Source organism: Girardinichthys multiradiatus, chromosome 7 (assembly GCF_021462225.1).
Source record: "Girardinichthys multiradiatus isolate DD_20200921_A chromosome 7, DD_fGirMul_XY1, whole genome shotgun sequence".
Classification (NCBI taxonomy): Eukaryota; Metazoa; Chordata; class Actinopteri; order Cyprinodontiformes; family Goodeidae; genus Girardinichthys; species Girardinichthys multiradiatus.
Window position 1 is genome coordinate 29,260,751 of NC_061800.1, and position 20,927 is coordinate 29,281,677.

Here is a 20,927-nt window from a genome sequence, read left to right on the forward strand (position 1 = left end):
GAGGATGGAATGCTGCAAGTCACTGACTGGATGCAATCTGCTGGGTTTCCTTAGATAGAAAAACTTTTTATCCAATTTGAATAAATAACTGAATCTGACTGCACTGTTCGATTGTTAGGATTAATTGGAATGTATGAACCTGACTGTTGTGAAGTGCCTTGAGACGACATGTGTTGTGAATTGGCGCTATATAAATAAACTGAACTGAATTGATCAGAATAGTCCAGTGCCAGGTTTTACAGTTGACTGAAAAACAATAATAGGTGCAAGTGTCATGGTTTGGGGAATGCTTTGCTGCAGCAGGACCTGTCCAGCCCCCACCTTATAGCCCCCTGTGAATTGTGGTGTCTTTTAGAGTGAGCTTGAGAAAAATGTTAGACCATCTGTTAAAAAAAACCAACTTAAAATCAAATCAAAAGCAGAACTGGACTCTGCACATGACAATGACTCAAAACATACAAGTTAGTGGAGTGAAGAAATGGAAAGTCCTGGGTCAAGTCAAAGCCCAGAGCTTGATCTCATTAAGGTGCTGTTGGGTTGACATGAAAGGGGATGAACAGGACAAAAAAAACCAGTAAACATCTCAATGGTCAGATGATTCTCCTTTGAGGAGACCGATCTCAGAGATCTCAACTATTTAGCTGAGAGGTTATAACCTCTCCTTACTCTTACTTGATGACATATTTTATTGATTGAGGTTCAGTTTAGTTCCGTAAGTCCGTCATCTAAATATTTTAATTTCGGATTTATAAACCACGGTCGAGTATACCAGAAGAATTATCAAGTTTTAAGTACTTCAGTCGAATAATCCAATTAAGGCGCTTTGTCATTAATGACTCAATATGAGCGCAGCGCATTTCTTCATGTTAGCGTGATGAAACAGCGGCGAAACCCTTTCATTTAGCGTCAGTTTTAGTGTTTGAAAGGTGGGTTGGCTAATGTTCAGCCTAGCGTCGGGATCAGTTAGCTTTATTAACGGAACAGAAAACAACTACAGTCTGAAAATGATTGAATTAAAGTTACAGTGAGTCGGCTACCTGCCCCCCTGCTCTCCGGGGCCACTCACTGGGCATGTCTCGGCATTCCTCCTCCAAACAAACTTCCACCTTAAAATCTGTCCAGAACTTCTCCCACACCTCCGTCTACACAATAACACTTTCAAAGCCTTACCTGATAAATGTCATGGAGATTATAGTGCTGGCAAAGGAAAAAGTTCTCCCGGTTCTTTGAGCGTACTTCCACACAAACCCAGTCCCAAAGCCAGTTTGATTCAGCAAGGTAGGCTACGGGCACGTCGGGCTCCTCCTTTTCCTTCTTCTCCTCCTCTTTTCCCCCGCATGAGGTCATCTGGAGGGAGGAATATCAGCGGAGTTCAGGGAACAAAGTGCCCGTCCTCCCTCCTCTTCTCCTCCCCCTGGAAAAGCCTCATGGACCTGACAGGAGGCAGGAGATCCGAGCTACAAGGCTGCAGGAGCAGGAAATATATAGACAACACAGGAAATACTCAAAGGAAACTTAGACTTTATTGATCCCAAATCAATGCACGTCGTAATACAGTGTTAACAAATTAACTTAGTCCATGTGCAAACATGTTGTATAAAATTCAAAGCTATCGTTTTCTGTGAAATCAGTCAAGCTTTCTTTAGATACAGCTAATCATTTATAAAAAATAATGTACTTCCTAAATGTGTTTGTTGTTTGATTTTCTTAAGACGAATCTGACACCAATCTTAAACCTACATAGGATGATAAACTGGCCATGTCGATAGGGTTTTATTGGGTTGATTGCTGCTAAATTCTGCCTTAGAAGTTACTTATTCTTCACACATAGATAATGTGTATTCAATTTGCTGTTTTATAGTGTGTTTCTCTATAGTATGATTTGAGCACCTTTTCTGAGTTATGCCTGTTATGACGCCAAGAGTTAAGTAACGAAATTCGGTTATGTGTGAACACATACACTAAAGGATTCGTGATTCTAGTCCCATACAAGAAGCTCATCCACCCTTAGCCAAATACACAAGGGACCTACGTATGTGTTGTTTGGACCAGAAAGGAAGAAAACATTTTAAATATTAAAAATATATATACATAAATACATGTGTTTGTTTACAGAGCATCGTGTAAACCTTTATGCATTAAACCAGCTCCTCTTGCAAAATTCTTTGGCATTAAACTTAACCATATCCATCCATGATCCATACCCACTGGTCCTAATTGGGTCACCGGGGGCGGGAGAGGGGGCTTTATTTCCACCGGTCATTGGGCCATGAGTCCATCACAGGGCAGACAACCATGATGCACACACACACTCACACTCCAATTAGCCACCCACAGCCATGTTTTTGGACTGTGGGAGGACCCTGGAGGACAGGGAGAACTATGCAACCTCCTTTAGTGAACATATTGCTGCAGTGTTTGAACGTGGAAAAAGTAGAGAAATACATTAGCCTTTATTGCTAACAGTAGTTAGCTTATCACTGAGCACATTTCCCATAGGTTTTCAAACTTGTAACCAGAACAGGATTAGTTTACTTTCAGGTTTAAATGGGATGCATTGTCTTTTTGGGTCTTGTTAATAGTTAAGTGTTATTCACCCCACAAATATTTAAAGTCAGCATTTCCTCTGAATCCCAATAAAGGCAGCCCAAGTACCACCAGTGGCACTTTTACCACATTTTGAAAGCCAGTTTGTCAGATTCTGGCTTTTTGAAACATCTTCAAGGTGACTTTGTGTTATAAGAAAACAACTCGCTAATGTTGTCTAAGTTTGTCTAAAGGTTGTTTGAGTTTCTACAATTTTGGTTTGAAAATCAGCTAAACCAATTGTTGATTGTGTTCTCTGGTTGGCTCAAAAGTCGTTCAGTTTAAGTGGTTGTAAAGAAAAAGTATTTGACTTTATGACTCAGTTTATTCTGTACAAATCAAGTATTACTATACTGTTTAGGAATATCCATAACATGAATTTTATAGTGTCAGAAGTAGCTGGTGTTGATCAAATATCTCAGGAGAATCTGAATCTTCATAACCAAGCTTTGCTCATCTCCTGATTGCATTTAAAGTTACTGGCCAAAGAACAGATCAATTCGCTGATTGCATAACATAAAAGCACTATTAGAATTTGATGGATTGCCATACTGAGTCTAAGAGAGACATAATAACATATCTTTTTTTGGATAGCTTGGGTGTTAAAAAAGTTTAATTTGAATCAAACATGCAGGACGCCTCAATGAATCCACCCACGCTGTGTTGTACTGGTATATGGCACCCTCTGGAGGTAATAAAATTGCATTCAGCTTGAAAGCATGATGGGAAAATGGTAAGCTCATATTTATTCCTTCTCTATCATCCCTTGTTAAAAAACCATCACACAGGGAGTGTTTTCTCTGCCATGCTGGTGTGTGTTGAGTCAGTGAGGTTACTCACAGCCCCTCACTGGCAGTAAAATGCACCATGCCTACAGGTCAAGGAACCACCGTCTGCTCTGACTCCTCAAACAAACCTGAGGTCTCTGAACTTTGGACACAGATGCCATCAAAGGCGTGCATGAACAACATGAACGCCCCAGAGGAATCTGAGGTCAGCACATTGTGTTTACAAGGCAACTGTTGTGTATGTTACCAGCAAACAAATGAGCAGATATTGCTTGTGGGCTTTTTCATGGAAACAGAAACAGGGCACATCCATGACAAGCACACATTCAGGAGTTGTGGACGGAGGACAAAATGTCTTTTCAAAACTGCAAGGTTTTTAACATCCTACAGGTTTCTTATAAAAGCTCAAAAAATCAAAACTAAGCTATAATTTTGAGGATTACAGTCATTATCCAAGAGGCGGGGTACACTGTGGACAGGTCACCGGTCCATCACAAGGCAACTCAAAGACAGGACAAACAACCATGCATGCACACTCTGAATGAGAAGATGCATCCTAAAATGCTTAACAGAATATATCTTAAAGAGTTTAAATATAAATTTTAAAGAAACAAATGTCCCATATTGTGTTGTTTTGGCATTTTGCAAATAACACCTGGGAGCAATCTGCCTTTTTTAGGGTTGAGGTTTGAAGCAATTTTTAAATGAATTTTTAATTTGATTTGCCACTTTAAAATTGTTCTGGTGCAAAGCTGACAGCCGATGACAACATTCTTTTGTTAAAAGCTAAAAATGCTGCTGGTCTGAAAGACACTTCTTTTTCTGTATCCTCCTATCATTTGTGACCCCTCAAGGGTCTGTTTTCAGTCACTCTCTAGTGTAATTACATAAAAGGCCTTTGGGATCAATATTTATAGAGCAGTCTCTACCAGCCCTTGAGGACTGGAGTTTGAGACCCCTTGTCTACATTATGTTAAAAACTGGTTAACACTGATTTTTTCCTCTAAATGTGAAAAGAATCTTTTGATACATTTGGCTCTCTCACTTCTCATCAGAGGTGAGTAGAGTACCCATAAATTGTACTCAGGTAAGATTAGTACTACTTCAACGTATTTTTACTCAAGTAAAAGTAAAAAGTAGCCATTTAAGAAATTACTCAAGTAAGAGTAAAAAATATTTGGTAAAAATGCTACTCAAGTACTGAGTAACCGATCATAAAATCTGATTTAATATTTAAAAATGATGAAATCAGGCAGACAAAAATATAACATTATGTGCAACTTCCTTTACTTTATAAAATAAAATAAAAAACATAATTAAAATATAAATTTAAGCAGAAGAAACACTTTTCCAATAAATTTTTTCAGCATAAAATCAGTAGAAAATGTAAACCTGTTATTATTATACATGTTATTCACTTGACCTCCAAATGGCTCAGCAAATGGAAAATAACATTAGAACAATGAAGCCTGGGTACAAACAAGTCTCACTTAAACAGGTGGGTAGAGGTAGCCATAAATTATACTCAAGTAAAAAGTACAGTGCATTAAAACTACTCCTAAAAGTATATTTTTTACAAAACCTTACTCAAGTAAATGTAACTGAGTGACTACAACTATTTACTGCCCACCTCTGTCTGTCATTACCTCCCTCAATTTGAAATACTGTACAAATGTGGATCAATTTAATTAATGTATAAAAGAGACCCATGTGACCACTATTGCAAAGAATGTTTTGATACAGCCATCTCAGAAAACCTTAAAAAAAATCTTATACATGCCTTCAGTGCATCTAGTTTGCAGAAACTGCTCTTCTCCTTATATACAGAACTGGGCTTAAACAACCATTCCTTCATTACTTGCAGTCATGCTGCAGGATGACTTTTACCAGGTTTCAGAAGACCTGACTGCATAATATAGGTTCAGCAGGTTTACACTGCAGATACCTGAATCCGTCCATTTCTTTACTAATTATTTTACTATTTTTTCTGTACTTTTTAGTACATTCAACTATTTAACCAAACTGGTCAATTTATAATTCCAAAGTGTACCTCGATCATCCAACCAGATGTTCTTTATATGGCCAAAGCTTAAATTTAAATGGATCAGGCTATTGCCATGGCAGCCCTTAGCTTCTGGAGCAACCTACTGGTTGATATTGCCACAGTAGAGTCTATGCAGCTTTCACAGTCCGTTTCCTTTTTTACAAACACTGGATTTTACTTATAGGCACCAGCTTCCCCGTGACCCACTATGGAATAAGCAGTAGAAAATGACTGACTGGATTTTACTTAGTTTTAAGAGATCAAAAGGGGCTAACAACAAATACATCTTTTAGATTTGTGTTTGTAACATTTTTATTTCATTTTCCTTCCACTTCACAATCACACACTAGTAATGTTGGTCTTTCATTAAATCCAGTGCAGCTTCTGGTTGTAACATGACAAAATGTATGAATACTTAGAAGGCCCTGTGTAGATGCTCATGAAATATGTTACACAAGCCATTTGAGCCCCATCTTTTTAGGAGTAGTTACAACCAACCATTTTTAATCTAAATATTTTGCAGATTTTACTTACAAGCTAAAATGGGAACATATTTTTTAGTGGTCCTTCACTCTCCCCTCTTTTCGTCACAGTTTATTTACCCCTCAGTTAAACAGCCCTTTCTGTGCCTTTCCCTTGACAAGACTAAACTAGCCTTTTAGAAACCTCTGCTTCATTTTTCAGAGAAATCTGCATGTCTTACTTGTTAGAATCAGCTTTTTTGACCAAGATTGTGCATGCAAACATGGAATTTGACTTCAGCTTCCATTCGTTTCTTCTAATGGCATTTGCAGAGTTCATTTTGTTTAGCTATTCTTTGGCTTTTATAGACCCAAGCCTATAGATTGCAATTTGGCTTCATCTAGTGGTCGTGTTGGCTCAATGCAAAATAAACAAAAAGGAGGACTGGTAAACTGTGATAGCACATTTATTTTTTTTATACAAATCTACAATGCAAAGCTATACATAGAAATCCTATCAACAGAAAAAGGATTTTTAAGCTTCACTGACTTTCCCCTAATCCATCAATCAACTTACTTTAACCCATATGCCATACATTCCCTCACAATAAGTTGGCAATCAAAACTACAGCATTGTCAAAACAAAGATGGAAAACTGGTTAACATTATTCTCATTCAAAAGCTTAGCACAAAAGGAAAGTCACGTTTCTTCTAAGTAAACAGTTTCAAACAGCACCTCAAAGAAAACGTGCCAGTTCCCCTCAAGAGTTTGACGTTTCATGACCGACAGAACGCAACAGACTCTAGGGCATTCTTAAGCAAATTCACTACTTCCTGGGCTGCTGGATGCAGAAGGTCCGAGGGCAGTGAGACTTTTCCACGGCGGGGCGCACCTTGCTGTGCCTCACGCTCACCGAGGTCTCTGGAAAGTCATGACTGAGCTGCAAAATATCAGGCAGGAGTTTTATTATCAACAATCATGGAAATCTGGATGCAGTTACAGCTGGATAAAGCAAACTTCAGAAAAAAAGAAAAGGGAATGTTTGTTTACCTTGTCAAGAGTCCCTGTCAGAAGCAGGCCAACTTGTTGCATCCTGCTGGAGGAGGCAAGAGACCGGCTACACAGGTTTGAAATAAAAAAAAACCAAAATAATTACTTAGTTAGGAAACCGTTATAATGTAGTCAGGGTGGTGGTGTGTTTAACTCATTGAGGACTATACCTCAGTTTTTCAGACCTCTTTGTCTCCTTCTCTGGAGTCCCATCCTCCAGGCTTTTCTTGGCCACTCGTTTCCCTCCAGCCTTCACTAATGATAAAAGATAAATTTCCACTATATGCAGTTTTGGATGTCAAACAAGTTATTTCCTGGCAGTTTCAGAGGTTTTCATTTTGATTGTGATTCTGGTTAATTCCAGGCTGAAAACAACATCCTTTATCAGGGGCCAAAAGTGCCACAAGGCACTGGAAAAATATTGACATATAATAATTGATATAAAACTGCAATTCCATTCAATTAATATATTAATTTAATGTTAGCTAAATACGTTGGTAAAAAATGCGTAAATAACTGTTAAAATGTATTTTATTTGATTAGTTGAAAGCTCTGTGCTGTAGCATGTGATTAGAAAGTCAGTGGGCGGGACCAACAGGACTACTGAGAAAGTGATTGGTTTGCAGGAGAGTTTCTCAACAGGTTTACCAATCAGATGTTAGAGTCTATTTGAAGAGCTCAAATGACAGTTTAAGGTACTTCGAGGTGGGCCGTAACAGGAAATATTTATTAACTTGATTTATCTGAGACAAACTAAACTCGATTATTAATTAATTAATTGACATTTAAATATTTAGACGTTTTATACATTAATATTTCATTCAAAATTAAATATCATTTAAAGACTTTTGGCATCAGTAGACATGAGAAAAAGAAGTAGGTGGCGTAACTTGAACATGTTCTGTGCAAACTGCGCCTGCAGGAGCAGGGTTGTTACAGTTTTACGCCACAAAACAGGGCCTCCCTTTAAAAGGCAAACCGTCCACAAAAGCAGGCGGATGCTTTTCAGAAACCGTTTTACATGGATGGGCTAATAATGCAACCCAGAACACATGAAAACCAGAAATATATCAAACCACTGGTGAAAAACACGCAGCCAGGCCGTTTTTCTGCATGACTGTTTATCTGGGTCGAGCAGCTCAAGAACAAAAACGCTTTGTTTAAAACATAAAGCAAAAAAAAAAAAAAAAAAGTTGATGTGTTTACCTGCTGGTGGGTGCCCAGCTTTGAGCAGAGGAGCCCCTTTCGCTCCAGATCTGGAGAGTTGTTGCACCATTTTGTGGAAAGTTTCCGCAGCGCAGAGAAGATCCGCAGCAAACTGTTCTAAACGCCCACTCGCTTGTTTTTATGCTGAAACGCGGAGGAGCGACCCGCAAAAGCAACAGGAAACCACAGACACGCCCATCGTTTTCAATCTGTCTCTCTTGTTTTAAAAACAGATGCTGAAACAATTTAAGGAGAAAATGAAACCAGCAGCAACTGTTCTCGTCCAATAAAACAGTTTGTTTTACTTGTAGCTGTTAACTTCGTGTAGTTTTCTAAAAATGCCTTTCCTGTTATCTTAAGGTTTATATTTACCTTTTTCTCTGTGTTCATCTTAGAGACGTTCATCGTCACTGTTTTCTAAAGTCCTTCCAAAATCAAAAGGTCTTGCTTTTTTAAATGAGTTCATAAAACAAGTAATCTTGTTTTGTTTGGTTTGTTCTCCGAGTTTTCCACATGAATACATCTTGAAAAGCACATTTGACATGTTTTATTTAGACCTGAAAACTTAAGAAGTAGCCGGGGGCAACGAAGTAGTAAGAAAAGGGCAATTTCACCATTCTTCTGGTGTTTGACCCACATTAAACCAGGTTCAGTTCAAAAACTGCAGCCGTTTAGAAATCTGAATAAAACTAGACCGCATCCACCTTTTTTAGAGAGACTGAAGAAATAAAAGCTACCAGACCATAATTTTTTTCATTTGGTCCACGACTCCTTCCCAGTTGGAGGTGGTAATGCACCATTATGTTGTTTGCCAACTGCCAGTAAAATAAAGAAGGAGGCCTTAAAGTTTCCAATCAACTAGGTGGCGTTAATGCACATTTACGCTGTTGACAACCCTAAAACATATAAACAGAAGAAAAAGAAGAGAGAAAACTGCTTCCTATTAGTCATGAACTGAGCAACATAAATCTGGCCTTTATGGAAAAGCACCAAGATGAAAGATGTTGATAAGAAGTCATTTTTGGAGTTTGTCATAAATCTTGTAGGAGACACAGCAAACATGTGGAAGAAAACCTGTTAGAGGCTGAATCTGTATTGGATTCACCTAAACTTTTCTTTGAAGCAAATATTTTGGTCTGTCAGATTTATATTTTCTATTCAGAACAAGATTTTGTGTTTGGTCAACCACTATTTCTTGATTTGACCATACAGTATGTTTTGGATCTTTATGCTGCTCAGAGACCCAATGGCAACCCTTCTAAAGGCCACCGTGCTTTGGATAAAATCTCCTAGTATTTTAAGAGTTCATGATGCACTTTAGCAAGGCCCACAGCATCACAGTGTTTGTTGCCATAAAGCTCAATCCTAGCCTCACCTTACCAAAGCACACAGCTCCAGTTAAAGGATTTGTTATGGTGGAACAGGAAATGCTTTTTCCGGGCATCCCAAACAACTGGCTAGCATGTAGATTGTAATGGTTGTCATGGAGACTTGGTGAACCCCAAGATGCCACTTTTTGCTGCTCTTCTATAATTGTGAACTGTGGAGATCTATTTCTTCCCTTAACATTTTTAGGGGTTACAACTGTTCCACTGAAAGTTGGATTTTATTACCTTTCCGCCTGAACGAGATTATATGTCTGAAAAAAAAAAATACAAGTTTTTTTTTAGTACTATTTACACATTTTTAGCAAGGGTGCAAATAAATGTCCTGCACTATACCTGTAACCGTTATTATTCACGAGTGTATTGTGCATTCATAGCATTATAAGCCGTGATGCATAAGGATATATCTTAAACTTAAAACTTGTAGATATTTTCATCAGTAATGCCACCACTCTGAGCGTTACACAGCCTTGCAGTTTTCAAAAATAATGATCTAAAAAATTTTTTTATAATGTCTTTTGCCCAGGGGTAAACAGAGAGTTAGGTTGGGTTTAGAGCAGTTAGAGCATCAGCAGCTTTCCAGATAGTTCGTTTGTTCCTTCCTTCCTGCACCAACATCTGAGCAAACATCAAATGAAACATTTGTTCTTCCAGACTGGGGGGCAACATGGCCCTCAGGTGCTTTAACATGATCTTTAAAAAAGAGAAAATCACACAACTGTTTTAAAAAAAACAAAAATGACCTTTTATTTTGTTAACATAGTTGTTACGATGCCATCTTTTTCCACATATCTGTCTATTTATATATCTTTAGAACATGGCACGAGTTTTTTAGTCTTTTAACCAGTGCTGATGTGTAAACCAAGTAATGCAGATTTTTTTTCTGTATTTACAATAAAATCAAAGAAATGTACAAGACTCCATGGCATTACACAGTTTCGACATTAAGTACAGATAAAATTTGATTCTTCTGTACAATCTAACATCATTAGTTAATTAGTCTTTTTTTCATTTTATTTCTTTACAAATGGGTTCATGATCCGTTTTGGCTTCGGCACATACATTTCCCCCCCACATCTTGACTCTTACGCGTACCCTCGCTTACATGACTAACACCTTTAACCATGCTCTCACAGTTATGAGTTCCCTAAAGGAAATAAATCTAATATCTACGCACGACATGACACACGCCTTCGCATGGTAGAGTCCTGTATTCTCTCTCGACGTTGCCTCCCCGGCATGATTCCATCTTACTCTGTTAAATGAAAAATAATCTTTAAAAACATTCCATGATTTCCTTCTTTGGCACACATCCCGTCTTTCCATCTGCTGCCGCTCCGCTGAACTCTCCCTCCCATCCACTTTAGAACAAACACACTCATAAAGCCAAGTTCATGAAAGAAGTTTCCTGTGTTGCTCCTTGCCTCAGCTGCAGGGTGAAAAAAGAATCGGGCTGGAAAGATGTTCTTGGATTGTAACGCAGACCCATCTCTGGACTTAGACCCAGGAATCAGGAGAACCTGGGTACTGCTCGGCCCTGTAGGAAGGCCTCCGTGTGCTAGCATAATAGTCCACATAATTAGAGGTGGATTTCAGCCCGTGAGGCTGGGAGCTGTAGTCCGCTGTGGGAGGGTAGGTGATGACTTCCTCTAGATACGCGTCGTCGTAGCCGTGAGGATGGTGCAGGTACATCCTGTAGGTGTCGTAGTTCCTTCGGCTCGGCTCTTCTGCGTAATACACAGGCTGCAAGAAGACAGGCAGGGAGGCCAATTAATTCATTGGAAGGATTTTTATGAAGTTGATCTGTTACTTTGTTTGATCCAAAGTTTTTCTAAAATAAATTCACTTTAAAATCCTTGATTTGTTTAGTAGTTTTCACAATTAGAACCCCATCATTCAGTTAGAACTACTCTATAGTTTCCAGGATCTCCATTAACATCTCCCAGGGCATTCTGATGGTACAGCTTTGGTTTTATTGGACCTATTTTAAAATGATTATTTTTTTCTTTTAGTTCCTATGTAAATTAGTTCACGTCAGAAATGAAAGATCTCTCTTGTGGGGTTCCTCTAGGCTGTATTCTGGGCCCTATTCTTTGCTTACTTTATGTACATAATGTCTGATATTATCTCTATGCTGATGATATCTAGCTGAACTGTTCTTTAATGGTGTCTGAGAGTCATAAATTGTTAAAACTGCTGCTTACATTTAGGAAATATATCTAGATACCATATGGTTAGCTGCCATAAGTGCTCAGATAAATTACTTTGAGAGGAGCCAGCCCAGAGCAGGCCTGATTTGGCATGTGGCCAGAGTAGCCAGCATCACGGCAGTGCGCCTGGCCCACGCCTCTTTATAGGGTAGCCACCATGATATCCCCACAGAAGTTTGTGTTGTGTTACAGGAAGCGCACTGTGTTTCTGATACATCTTCTCAAGGACCTGCAGAAACCATGTTGTGGTCATAGTAGGAAGACATCAAAATGTCCTAAAAAGGAAATGTTATATTTCTGAATAATCCTAAAAAGTAGAAGTTATTTCTTTTTAAATTTAAATGGATTAAAAAAGGGCTGCACGGTGGCGCAGTTGGTAGCACTGTTGCCTTGCAGCAAGAAGGTCCTGGGTTCAATTCCCAGCCAGGGGTCTTTCTGCATGGAGTTTGCATGTTCTCCTTGTGCATGCATGGGTTCTCACTGGGTACTCTGGCTTCTTCCCACAGTCCAAAAACATGCCTGTTAGGTTAATTGGTCTCTCTAAATTGCCCTTAGTGTGAATGAGTGTGTGCATGGTTGTTAGTGTGCTGCTCTGCGATGGACTGGTGATCTGTCCAGGGTGTACCCCTCCTCTTGCCCATAGACTGCTGGAGATAGGCACCAGCTTCCCCGTGACCCACTATGGAATAAGTGGTAGAAAATGACTGACTGACTGGATTAAAACATCATAGAAGTCAGAACCCTTATGGAAGTGTAACCCATTTCAGACTTTACATCAGCTGTTACCGACTGCTTTGGAGTTTTTTTTAATATTTCTTCCAATTTAATATACACTTATTCCAACAAGTAAATATACTTTGATATTCAGTTTCATTTGATCTACCAACCTCTCTGTCTTCATTTATATTTGGTAACTTTGAGTATTTTATACATTATTTTACCAAAAGGATAATTTTCCTTCCTCAGAGCACACTCACACACACAATGCTGGTTAGATAAAAGATCAATACCAAGGACCGCAGAACCGGTAGGGCCAGTAGGGCCAGGGCCCTACCTACTTTTGGTCATCAAAGATATAAAATAATTAGAAAAAGTTACACAAATAAAGTGGAACTCTTCAATAGATAGGCTTTTTTAAATACAGATCAGACAGCAGCATCATTCTCCAATGAGAGCGATAAATGATTCTATCTAAACATTTATTGGCTGTTTGTGTCATGTGATGTGAACAAAACTTTACCCACACAAACGTTAGCCACCTAGCATTGCTTCTGATCGGTATCAGTTTGATATCCTCGTTAGTGTCCATTTTTATTGTTTATGATGAAACGTAAAATAACAGATTTTTTTGGCACAATGCTACCAAAAGTGAAGGGAATTTCAGCTTCAGATATTCCACCTGTGGTTTACTGTGCTTTAACCCATGGGGATGCTTCAGCAGATGGATCTGCTGCTCCCCCTTGCTTGTTTGCCATTACAGCAGACATGGAGGATAACCCTGGGTGTGCCGCTGCTGCCTTGGCTGTCCATACTATATTTGCTGGGTGTCATCCAGTGAGCAATTTAATCTACAGCACATGTTAATCTATGTGCCTTTAATAATTTGGTCACTCTGTTCTGTCGACATGATAGCCGCTCCTCCAGAAAAATGTTTGCCACCTTCCAGCCCGACTGTAGAATCCTCCATTGCTCCAGAGCTCCCAGTTTCCACATCTTCTTCTTCTACAAGCCAGGCAGAAGTTCACTGCTTCAGCGACTGTTGCCGGGATCTGACAAAGTCTCACCAACCACGCGACCCAGCAAGTCTCTCTGGGACAAGATGGGAACAAGGTGTAACACAGAAAATCCGGTCTGTTCAACCACAGTGGTTTAACGCTGTCAAACGCGGGCAAAAATATTCTGCACTCAGTGTCGCCTTTGGACCATTAAAGGACTGGCTTCGGGATTAAGCAAAACTAATGAAAACGCTTTCTCTGTGCTTGGATTCCAAAACTGGAAAAATGCTGTGTGCTCTTTTCGAAAACATGAAAGCAGCAAATATAGAAAGGCTGTAGTTTATGACAACATGTATTCATCCCAAGAGCAGACTATTTGGTCCCAGCTTGACTCCCAGCTCAAAGTTAAACCAGAGCACAGATGCGACATGCTAGTTAAAGAGATAACTTCCATCATGTATCCCATGGGTCAGGGCATGGCACTAGTTAGTAATAATCCAACAAACAGCAACCTGTACAAGCTGTTGGAATTACGCACACAGGATTGTCCTGAAATGTACCAGTGGTTGGCAGACAGAAACTATATGAGCCATGACATAATAAATGAACTGATTAATTCAGTTTCTCATTCACTATTGTCCCAGATTATTTCACCTATTTGTGGGGAGTTTTATGCAATATTAACAGATAAAACTAGAGACATTTCAAACAAAGAGCAGTTAGTGATTCTTTTCCGCTGGGTTGTCAACAGGTATGTCCCTCACCAGGACTTTATTGGTCTATTCGACTTGCCGCAGACTGACGTCTCCACCATCCTCACTGCACTAAACGACGTTCTTCTCCGCTGCAACATTTTGCCCAGTATGTGCCGTGGACAGGCATATGATGGGGCGGCAAGTATGTCTGGACATTTGAATGGAGTTGCAGCAAGCTTCAAACGGGACAATCCGGCAGCTGTTTATGTGCATTGCTTTGAGCATTGTCTTAATTTATGTTTGCAAGAAACTGGGAAAAAATGTAAAGTCATGAGATATGCGCTGGATTTGGTGCAAGAAGTTGCACATATTGTGAAGCAATCTCCCGATAACAGTAACCTGCGCACTCTTTGCCCAACGAGATGGACAGTGCGCACAGGTGCAGTTAAATTTGTCCTTGACAACTACGCTTTACGTTCCACGTTGATGACTGAAATAAATGAAGAATCATACAACGATGCTGGTAGGAAAGCTGGGGGAATTTTGGCTGCGCTGGACAAATTTAGCACATCTTTTGGTCTGCATCTGGCGCTCATGTTTTTCTCCGACTGAGCAGGTGTCTAGAACCTTACAAACTGTAAACATATCATTACAGGATGCACAAAAGGCTGTAGCTTTGACAAGGAGCTTCATTCAGAAAAAGAGATCAGATCACGTTTTTGAGGAGTTTTACAAAAACGTTTTGAAACACTCGCAAGGTCTCCCAGTGTTGCCCAGCAACAGAAATGCCATGCTAGACTAGATTCAGTCTGCACACACATTCCAGAACCCAGTGGATTATTATAGAAAAATACACTTTGAGGTCCTGGATCTACTTGATGGTGAATTGGAGCTGCGTTTTGAACAGAGAGACTTGCATGTCCCAGCTGCTCTGGAGCACATGATTATTTCCGCCACTAAAAAACAGACTCCATCTTTCCCTTCTCTAATAATGGATCTCTACAAGAGTGATTTTGATAGTGACACTCTCCGTGCGCAGCTGGGAATGTTGCCGGACGTGATTCAGACTTCTGGGATTGAGGGAGGCCCAACAATAGCCTCAGTGGCATCGGCAATGAATGCCACTCCTGTGGCAAAAAGTCTACTCCTAGAGGTGCACAAAACTGTTACAATTATTCTACACCATCCCTGTGTCCACTGCCAGTGCTGAGAGGTGTTTCTCATCCCTTTGTCGTATCAAGACGTATTTAAGATCAACAATAACCCAGAGAAGACTGAATAGCTTGATGTGCGTCCACACACACAGGGAGGTTTTGACCACAGGGGATGCTTTGAGGATAGCCAGAGATTTTATCCAGCATAATGACAGCCGGAGACACTTCTTCGGAAATATTTAGAACTGGGGTGAGTTTGACTTTTTATTTTTATTCTGAGTGTTAATACCCTTTTTGTTAGCTGTAGCTGTATCTTGCTTTGATTAAAAAAATAAAATAAAATCTATTATTTTAATTATTTGACTTAATTTTCTTCTTAAATGTGATTTAAATTATTAACGAAATACAATAACAAACAGTCTTTTGTGTCAATGTCGGCAGTAGACGCAGTCCTGAACCGTAATCCTGCAGGCGCCCCTAATCAGGGGAAAGGTGGTGTTTTATGTGTCAGCGTGTGTGTTGGGTGGTGAGGTATATGATGGGCCCGACCAATTTCAAGTGCGCTCCGCGGTTTATGATCAATACTACATTTTAAATGTAAGTGCTACATTGATCAGCCATTCGATTTACCTTACTGTAGTAATGACATTAATATTTATTTTTTTAAAGATATTTTTTCGGCACTAGTGGCCTTTATTTTCCATTTTTTGACAGTAGGTAGACAGGAAAGAGGGGTAGAGAGAGGGGGAGACATTCGGTAAATGTCGCCGGGTCCGGGACTCGAACCCGGGACAGCCGCCATTTGAGGACTGTAGCCTCTGTATATGGTCGCGCGCTTTCGCCCCTACACCACCAGCGCCGCCAATGACATTAATATTGACGTTAATATTTTCGCTTCCGTAAAAGAGAAAAACAGAAAAACTTTTAAAACATTTTCAAGATGTTTTGGCATATTAACCGAAGGACATCTCGTGTTCATCTTTCACTTATTTAATGGTTGCAGTTTCCAAAGAAATTTTAACCAACAGTCTAAATTCTCCCTTGGTGCCTTCCTCTCCATGTTCCTGTTTTCTGACTGGGCACACATGGACGTGTCCTACAGAGACAACTGCCCGACACACAGAGAGGACATCCCAATCCTAGCAGTCATATTCACTCTTGCTCAAACAATAGCTGATGTGCTGGTTTATTCCCAGCAACGCCAGCAGAATAAGTGCCACGGTCTTTGTATTTGTAAAGTGGGGTAGAAAAGCTGGGAAGCTTCACAATTTATTACAGTGAGGCTTGCCTTTAAATGGTAAATGGCCTGCACTTGTATAGCGCTTTAACAAGTCCGAGGACCCCGAAATTTCTGTCCTTGTAGAATCGCAAACAAAGTTGAACAATTTCAAAATTTGAGAAACAAATGACCCTGTTGGGTTGTTACAGTCAAGGTGGCAGATAGCACCCCAAACCGATTGTGAATATGTCAAACTTTGAATGTAAACATGTCTTATTAAATAAAATAACATGTTTGAGAGTGCAAACAGCTTCAGCTATGAGGAATTTAATATGGCTACAGGGAAGGACTGTAATTTAACAAATATATTCGATGTATCGTGCTTTGTTTCACGTGCAATGTGTAAAAGGATCAAGTTGAAACTTTGCCAGAGGATACATTTTCATAGCAAGCATTGCCCTTCTGCACCTAATTAGCTGGAAGCCCAGTTTCTCTCACCCCCCACCCGGTTTATGGGGAAAATTTCCAGAACACAAATTATTTACTAGGTAACGTGAGGAAGAATGGCTACACCGCTAGAAATGTTAACAGCCCAGGAAGGGTTTCGGAGTTTTCTGTGTCAGATGTTGAAAAAATAGATCGACCACCTATTTAAAAAAAGGAAAACAGCTCTGGATTAAGCAGTGGTGAACAGAAAGACTTGCTGAGACATTTAGGGCAAAGTCATCCTGCATGAGAGATTTCAGCTCACTGCCATCAAAACTGTTTGGGTTTTGGCAGCTAATCTGACAAAGGGATGATAAACTTTAATGTGATAAATTCTAATGTGTTGCAGCTCAGCTTGCATATGCGATATATTACTGTGCCAGCTGCTGTGATTTAGTTGTTTTTGCATTTTAGGGTTTTTAAAAAAAAATCTTTTAATCAGATCTTTGTGCTGCTGTCTTCTAGTTGATGTCATAATTTATATGGAACAGTTGTTATATGACTTATAATATCAAGATTAATTATTGTGATTACAGGTCCTTCTCAAAAAATTAGCATATTGTGATAAAGTTCATTATTTTCCATAATGTCATGATGAAAATTTAACATTCATATATTTTAGATTCATTGCACACTAACTGAAATATTTCAGGTCTTTTATTGTCTTAATACGGATGATTTTGGCATACAGCTCATGAAAACCCAAAATTCCTATCTCACAAAATTAGCATATCATTAAAAGGGTCTCTAAACGAGCTATGAACCTAATCATCTGAATCAACGAGTTAACTCTAAACACCTGCAAAAGATTCCTGAGGCCTTTAAAACTCCCAGCCTGGTTCATCACTCAAAACCCCAATCATGGGTAAGACTGCCGACCTGACTGCTGTCCAGAAGGCCACTATTGACACCCTCAAGCAAGAGGGTAAGACACAGAAAGACATTTCTGAACGAATAGGCTGTTCCCAGAGTGCTGTATCAAGGCACCTCAGTGGGAAGTCTGTGGGAAGGAAAAAGTGTGGCAGAAAACGCTGCACAACGAGAAGAGGTGACCGGACCCTGAGGAAGATTGTGGAGAAGGGCCGATTCCAGACCTTGGGGGACCTGTGGAAGCAGTGGACTGAGTCTGGAGTAGAAACATCCAGAGCCACCGTGCACAGGCGTGTGCAGGAAATGGGCTACAGGTGCTGCATTCCCCAGACCTGGGCTACAGAGAAGCAGCAATGGACTGTTGCTCAGTGGTCCAAAGTACTTTTTCCGGATGAAAGCAAATTCTGCATGTCATTCAGAAATCAAGGTGCCAGAGTCTGGAGGAAGACTGGGGAGAAGGAAATGCCAAAATGCCAGAAGTCCAGTGTCAAGTACCCACAGTCAGTGATGGTCTGGGGTGCCGTGTCAGCTGCTGGTGTTGGTCCACTGTGTTTTATCAAGGGCAGGGTCAATGCAGCTAGCTATCAGGAGATTTTGGAGCACTTCATGCTTCCACCTGCTGAAAAGCTTTATGGAGATGAAGATTTCATTTTTCAGCACGACCTGGCACCTGCTCACAGTGCCAAAACCACTGGTAAATGGTTTACTGACCATGGTATCACTGTGCTCAATTGGCCTGCCAACTCTCCTGACCTGAACCCCATAGAGAATCTGTGGGATATTGTGAAGAGAACGTTGAGAGACTCAAGACCCAACACTCTGGATGAGCTAAAGGCCGCTATCGAAGCATCCTGGGCCTCCATAAGACCTCAGCAGTGCCACAGGCTGATTGCCTCCATGCCACGCCGCATTGAAGCAGTCATTTCTGCAAAAGGATTCCCGACCAAGTATTGAGTGCATAACTGTACATGATTATTTGAAGGTTGACGTATTTTGTATTAAAAACACTTTTCTTTTATTGATCGGATGAAATATGCTAATTTTGTGAGATAGGAATTTTGGGTTTTCATGAGCTGTATGCCAAAATCATCCGTATTAAGACAATAAAAGACCTGAAATATTTCAGTTAGTGTGCAATGAATCTAAAATATATGAATGTTAAATTTTCATCATGACATTATGGAAAATAATGAACTTTATCACAATATGCTAATATTTTGAGAAGGACCTGTATTTTAAATCTAAAAAAGAAACAGGACATTTGTTTAAAAGGCTCCTCTAACAGGTCTGATGTTTCGATGCTCAGCTTCTTTGTGCTCTATAAGACTGTTTTTATTTAGTTTTTTGTGTGTGTTTTGCAGATGGTTTTGTGGTCTTATTACTGTTCAGCACCTGTGTGGTCTGATTATTGGTCAGACTGCAGGACTTCTACTGTTGTGTTTTGTAAAAACAGCAGCGGCAAAATCTGTTGCTTTCGTCCTGCTGTTGAAAGGAGGGTCAGAGTCTGACTCAATATTTTTAGCTCCATTAAAGGTTTGAACTTTAATACAGAGATGAAGCAAATTATCTTTCCGACATACATAATGTGTGGTGATAAATCGAAACTATATTGGGATATTAATTTTAGGCCATATTGCCCAGCCCTACTACCGTGACAGATTGTTGGTATTTTTGTAATTTAGAGATGACATTTAAAGGAGGTATGTTAGACACGAAAAGGAAAATTATCGTTGGCTGTATAAAGTTACAAAGCTTTCACATTGACCCAAGACTCCACGCCCAGGTGTCTTCAGAGGAGCTGAGTCCGGAAAGTGGGACAGAACTTTAGAACCCTTTAACAGGACTTTTAATGTCAGATTGGAGGACTGATGAACCTTTTAAATCCGGGTTGCGATAAATATTTTCGCTTGCATTGTCAGCTACATTTGATCTATTTTAGAGGGTTGTTCCTGCAGGATTTTATGGTTTTTCCTCCATGCACATTATGTAGGCTCCACCTGTTTTAACCAAGAAAACCATCAACTTTATTACTAATAATCTGGTTCCACCATGATCCAAAAGGAACCTCCAAACGTCCCAAGTGCAGTGCAAGAAGAGACCACTACCACCTACCAGTCTCAGAATGACCTCTTGGCTTATAGAACAAGCTGTTAGAGCAATTATCAAAAACTGAGTTGGTTCCATGAGAAAGATGAACCAACAGCCCTCTTCAGACCAAAGTAAGGCAACCCTTGTCAGCTCTATCATGAGTCCTGGGGTTGAACGCTGACAGACCAAGGCTTTGTTTCAACCCCTCTTAGTTTAAAGTTGGAAACTGGAATCACAAATATGCCTCAAAATCCCATTTTCCATAATTCTGATAAGCTGACAAACTATTTGTAAGGTTTAGGCTTTTATCATAGATTTTGAAGGTTCATTCTTTCATTAAAGTTTACCACTTTTACACTGATTCTTCTAACTAATTAGAGACTATTTTATTCCTCTAGATGCTTGCTAAGAATGCAGAGGTTGTGAGGTCTGATCAGATTTCTATAAAGAAATATTATATTTACCTGTGTTCTTCTGGGCTCCTCCCTTGTGGGTGACGAGTAGTAATATGGAGACGGTTTTCCAGACCCTGAAAAAACCAACAAACAATAAAGTCACTACTGTTGTGAATAAAATAGAAAAGTTTAATACAAAAACACCCTTTTTCATATCAGAGAAAGAGTCTGCACATCCCCAAAGGGCAAATGTCTGTATTTAGACAGAGAAGGATCAAGATGTGCAGCACTACGCTGGAGAGAAATAACACCAAATAATGGGGCTGGCCTGTGCAGCACTGTAGTTTACATAACTCACGGGCATGGGTATTTTCATTGGCACTTTATCAAACTCGTGGAATCCAGAAACTCAATTTCTACTTCCCTGTGTAGAAAAATGAATTGACAAGGCTGTGGCTTTGTTTGTTTACTCTGGCCGCCTCTAACTCCCATCACCCAGTGGAGGCTGGCGTGGGCTCTCGTCTGGATGTCGTATGTCTGGGCTGCCCACTCACTGCCTGTCTGTCTGTGAAGC

At 39.9% G+C, this 20,927-nt stretch overlaps 3 protein-coding genes across 7 annotated transcripts in view; all 3 read right to left on the reverse strand.

The window, feature by feature from the left end:
• tanc1b (tetratricopeptide repeat, ankyrin repeat and coiled-coil containing 1b) overlaps nucleotides 1–1,353 on the reverse strand; it is a 136,675-nt gene extending 135,322 nt beyond the window's left edge. For 3 of the 4 annotated variants that reach the window (XM_047370298.1, XM_047370299.1, XM_047370297.1), the window contains exon 1: nucleotides 1,171–1,351. The gene's annotated coding sequence lies outside the window, so the exon portion shown is untranslated. Of the gene's footprint in view, nucleotides 1–1,170 lie in introns of all 4 variants that reach the window. The other variant, XM_047370296.1, reaches the window with a different exon arrangement.
• A 4,977-nt stretch (nucleotides 1,354–6,330) lies between these two features.
• On the reverse strand, nucleotides 6,331–8,316 carry dap1b (death associated protein 1b). Of its 2 annotated transcripts, none has more exons than XM_047370871.1 (4): nucleotides 8,137–8,316; nucleotides 7,116–7,185; nucleotides 6,931–6,997; nucleotides 6,331–6,820 (listed from the first exon to the last, which is right to left on the reverse strand). In XM_047370871.1, exons 1-4 carry the CDS (start codon nucleotides 8,204–8,206, stop codon nucleotides 6,707–6,709), a joined length of 321 nt encoding a protein of 106 aa, XP_047226827.1. In that variant the 5' UTR covers nucleotides 8,207–8,316; the 3' UTR covers nucleotides 6,331–6,706. The 2 variants fall into 2 exon arrangements, with proteins under 2 accessions (XP_047226827.1, XP_047226826.1); XM_047370870.1 differs by having other exon boundaries at nucleotides 7,101–7,185; nucleotides 8,137–8,298.
• A 1,926-nt stretch (nucleotides 8,317–10,242) lies between these two features.
• The window catches only part of LOC124870802 (plakophilin-4-like), a 109,246-nt gene continuing 98,561 nt past the window's right edge, over nucleotides 10,243–20,927 (reverse strand). Inside the window, exons 22-23 of the mRNA XM_047369607.1 lie at nucleotides 20,423–20,487; nucleotides 10,243–11,264 (exon numbers count right to left, since the gene is read on the reverse strand). Coding sequence (XP_047225563.1) covers nucleotides 11,019–11,264; nucleotides 20,423–20,487 — 311 coding nt within the window. The 3' untranslated portion in view covers nucleotides 10,243–11,018. The remainder of the gene's footprint in view (nucleotides 11,265–20,422; nucleotides 20,488–20,927) is intronic.

Excerpts from the sequence above, each read along its gene's own strand:
- dap1b (XM_047370870.1), bottom strand. The coding sequence starts at position 8,206 with ATGGTGCAACAACTCTCCAGATCTGGAGCGAAAGGGGCTCCTCTGCTC. Across the intron at positions 7,186-8,136 it reads AGCTGGGCACCCACCAGCAG|TGAAGGCTGGAGGGAAACGA; the intron begins GTAAACACATCA and ends TTTTATCATTAG. Across the intron at positions 6,821-6,930 it reads TGACAGGGACTCTTGACAAG|CTCAGTCATGACTTTCCAGA; the intron begins GTAAACAAACAT and ends GATATTTTGCAG.